Here is a 2,592-nt window from a genome sequence, read left to right on the forward strand (position 1 = left end):
CTAGCGGGCCGAGGGACTGAAAGGCAACCCACCTGTAAGGCTCCCGCTCATTGAGCCTCCTCTGCCTGCCCTAAGCAGCAGTATCTCCCATCTCCTCAGTGCTCACTGAGCCCTCCACACTAGACCCCTGTGCCCCTCTGCGAAGGTGGGCCGCACCCTGCTCTTTTGCCTGTTGCCTGCTTTGTTATGTATTCAGTCTCGGTTCCCCAGGCTGGGCACTCCTCCAAGAGTGGGGACCAGCTCCCTCACTTAGGTGGGGCTCTCTGAGAGCAGAGCTCACCTCGCCCTCATCCCCCAGACGGCAGCGTGAGACACCTCGCTCACCTCCGCCCCTTCACCTCCTTTACAGCTCTGAAACTCCACAAGAGGGAGGTGGGCCTTGGGTTTCCACTGGCTCTGCTTTACAGCATCATGGCTTTCTGTTCCATACAGGAGGAGGGGGACTCAAAAGGGCCCAGTCAGTGGGGCGACTTTGGTTAAGTCCCTGGTTTCTTGCTGCATAGACGACGCTGGGGTGCAAGGAGACATCTTCGGGCTCTGTGAGGTCCCTGGCTGGCCAGACCCGAGCCCCGGAACAGTGTGCTACCTCTTTCCACCAACAGGAGGTGACTGTTCCCTCGAGCTTTTTACCCTGTGGGGATGCTAACAGGGTGGGGGGGCGGGGGTCAAGGAGTGTAGTGTAGGGTCACAGTAGGTAAAGATCTAGGCCTGGGACCATCGGCAGAGAGCACCTCTCTCTGTGGGGAGTCCGGTGCGGGGGAGGTCGGGGGGTACATTTCGGGGCCTGGGTCCTCTGGACAGAAGACTGGAGGAGGGAGGCCACGCAGCCCAAGGCAACAGTTAACCACAACGTGGCGGGACATGTTCCTTCTCGACCCTGACAGGGAACCCCGTCCTCCCGAGAAGACAAGGTTTGTGCAAACACTGCTGCCTGCTCAGATATGTGTGCCACGCTGCTGCGGCCAGACTCCAGAATTCGCTTGCAGTGGAACTGGGGGAGGCAGCTGACCTCGGTTAACTGCACAGATGGGGACAGCTCCCAACTCCCTCCTCCAGTCCCCAAATGGACCAACCTGGGATTCTGGGAAATCCTGGAGGGATATACCAAAACGAAAGGGAAAGGGAGTAATAAAACTAGCTTTCTCTTTCCCGACCCCCACCGCCCCACCCCCTCCCCGCCCGGGTGGCCCCTGCAGGCCACGTCCTCAGCACCTGATGCAGGTGTAGGCGCACTTCGGCGGAGGTTTCCCAGGGCACCACCCTGGTGCGGAAGGAGCTGGGCTCGGCCTTCTGCGCCTCCTGCATAAGGCGGTGCATGGGGTAGTGGTGGAGCGGGAAGGCCACGTCGCCGCCTGCCAGCAGCCCCATGGGGCAGAAGTCGTTGGCGCCGTCGCTCACGTAGAAAAGGTGCTCGAAGGGCAGGCCGTCGTGGGCCTGCTCGCGCAGATAGTCGCTGAGCACCTTGTGCTGGCACATGTTGGCGGGGCAGCGAGCGCAGCTGTGCGCGTGGAAGGGCCGCAACGCCAGCAGCCCCCAAGGGTCGGGCCCCGACGGGTTGCTGAAGATGCGGCAGAACAGGCCGTGGTGGCCGGCGGCGCGCAGCGCACTCTCCACGCCAAAGGTGTTGGCGTCTAAGGTGAGAATAACCTCAAAGCAGGCGCCCTGCTTGGCCACAAACTGCAGCAGCTCGCCCGTGCCGGGCGACAGGGGGATGGCCTCGTAGATGGCGCGCAGGTCCCGCGGCTGCACGCCCTGCTCGCCCAGGTACTGGAAGACGCGCTGCATGTACTCCTTGTAGAAGCCCTCGCGCAAGGTGGCACGCAGGCTCTCAGGCAGCCGCTGGCCCGCCGCGGCACGCGCACAACGGAGTCGTCGCTGTTTTCGTCCACGATAGTCTCGTCCAAGTCGAAGGTCAGGAGGAAGCATGGCGCGCCGGGCGCAGCCATCCCGCTGTCCTCCACCTGCTTTGTCCTGAGCGACCAAATCCTTTTGTGGTCACCAAAGAGTCCCTCAGAGGAAAGGGGGACAGGACCTCTGAGCTTCTCCTGCAGGGTGGGGAGCAGCGGCAGCGGAGGTGTGTCCCGGCTGAGTCTGGAGTGTCAAGAGTGGGGAGAGGGCCTAGCTGAGGTATTTGGGCGCAGGATGGAGCAAGGGGTGCTCACAGGAATTGGAGGGGACGCTGCGTCTTATCCATCCCCGGATTTCTGGGCTCCGGCTCTCACGAGTGCTTCCAGTCCAGAGGGTCCGTGAATGCTGTGCATCTGGGCCGTTCCCTCCACTTGCCCCCCATCCCCATGTTAAGTATTTTTAACCACAATAAAAAAAATGAATGAAGCACTGATAATCCATGTTACAACATGGATAAACATTGAAAACATTCTAAGTCAAAGAAATCATACTGAAAAGGCCACTTATATCACAACCATCTTGTGTGCTTTAAATCCATAGCAGTTTTGAAAGTGAGGGGAAGGGACTTTCCTGGTGGCCCAGTGGTTAAGACTCTGCGCTCCCAATGTAGGGGGCACAGGCTCGATCCTTGGTCGGGGAACTAAAATCTCGCGTGCACAGCATGGCCAAAAATTAAAATAAAAT

The 2,592-nt window shown here is 59.8% G+C and overlaps 1 protein-coding gene across 1 annotated transcript; it reads right to left on the reverse strand.

The window, feature by feature from the left end:
- On the reverse strand, positions 1–2,296 carry LOC132494893 (phosphoethanolamine/phosphocholine phosphatase-like). Its single transcript, XM_060106294.1, is given in 4 exon segments — positions 1–16; positions 1,169–1,857; positions 1,860–2,091; positions 2,223–2,296. Coding segments are annotated over 4 exon segments (1,011 nt in total).
- Between the last annotated feature and the right edge of the window lie 296 nt (positions 2,297–2,592).

The sequence above is a fragment of the Mesoplodon densirostris genome, chromosome 8 (assembly GCF_025265405.1).
Source record: "Mesoplodon densirostris isolate mMesDen1 chromosome 8, mMesDen1 primary haplotype, whole genome shotgun sequence".
NCBI lineage: Eukaryota > Metazoa > Chordata > Mammalia > Artiodactyla > Ziphiidae > Mesoplodon > Mesoplodon densirostris.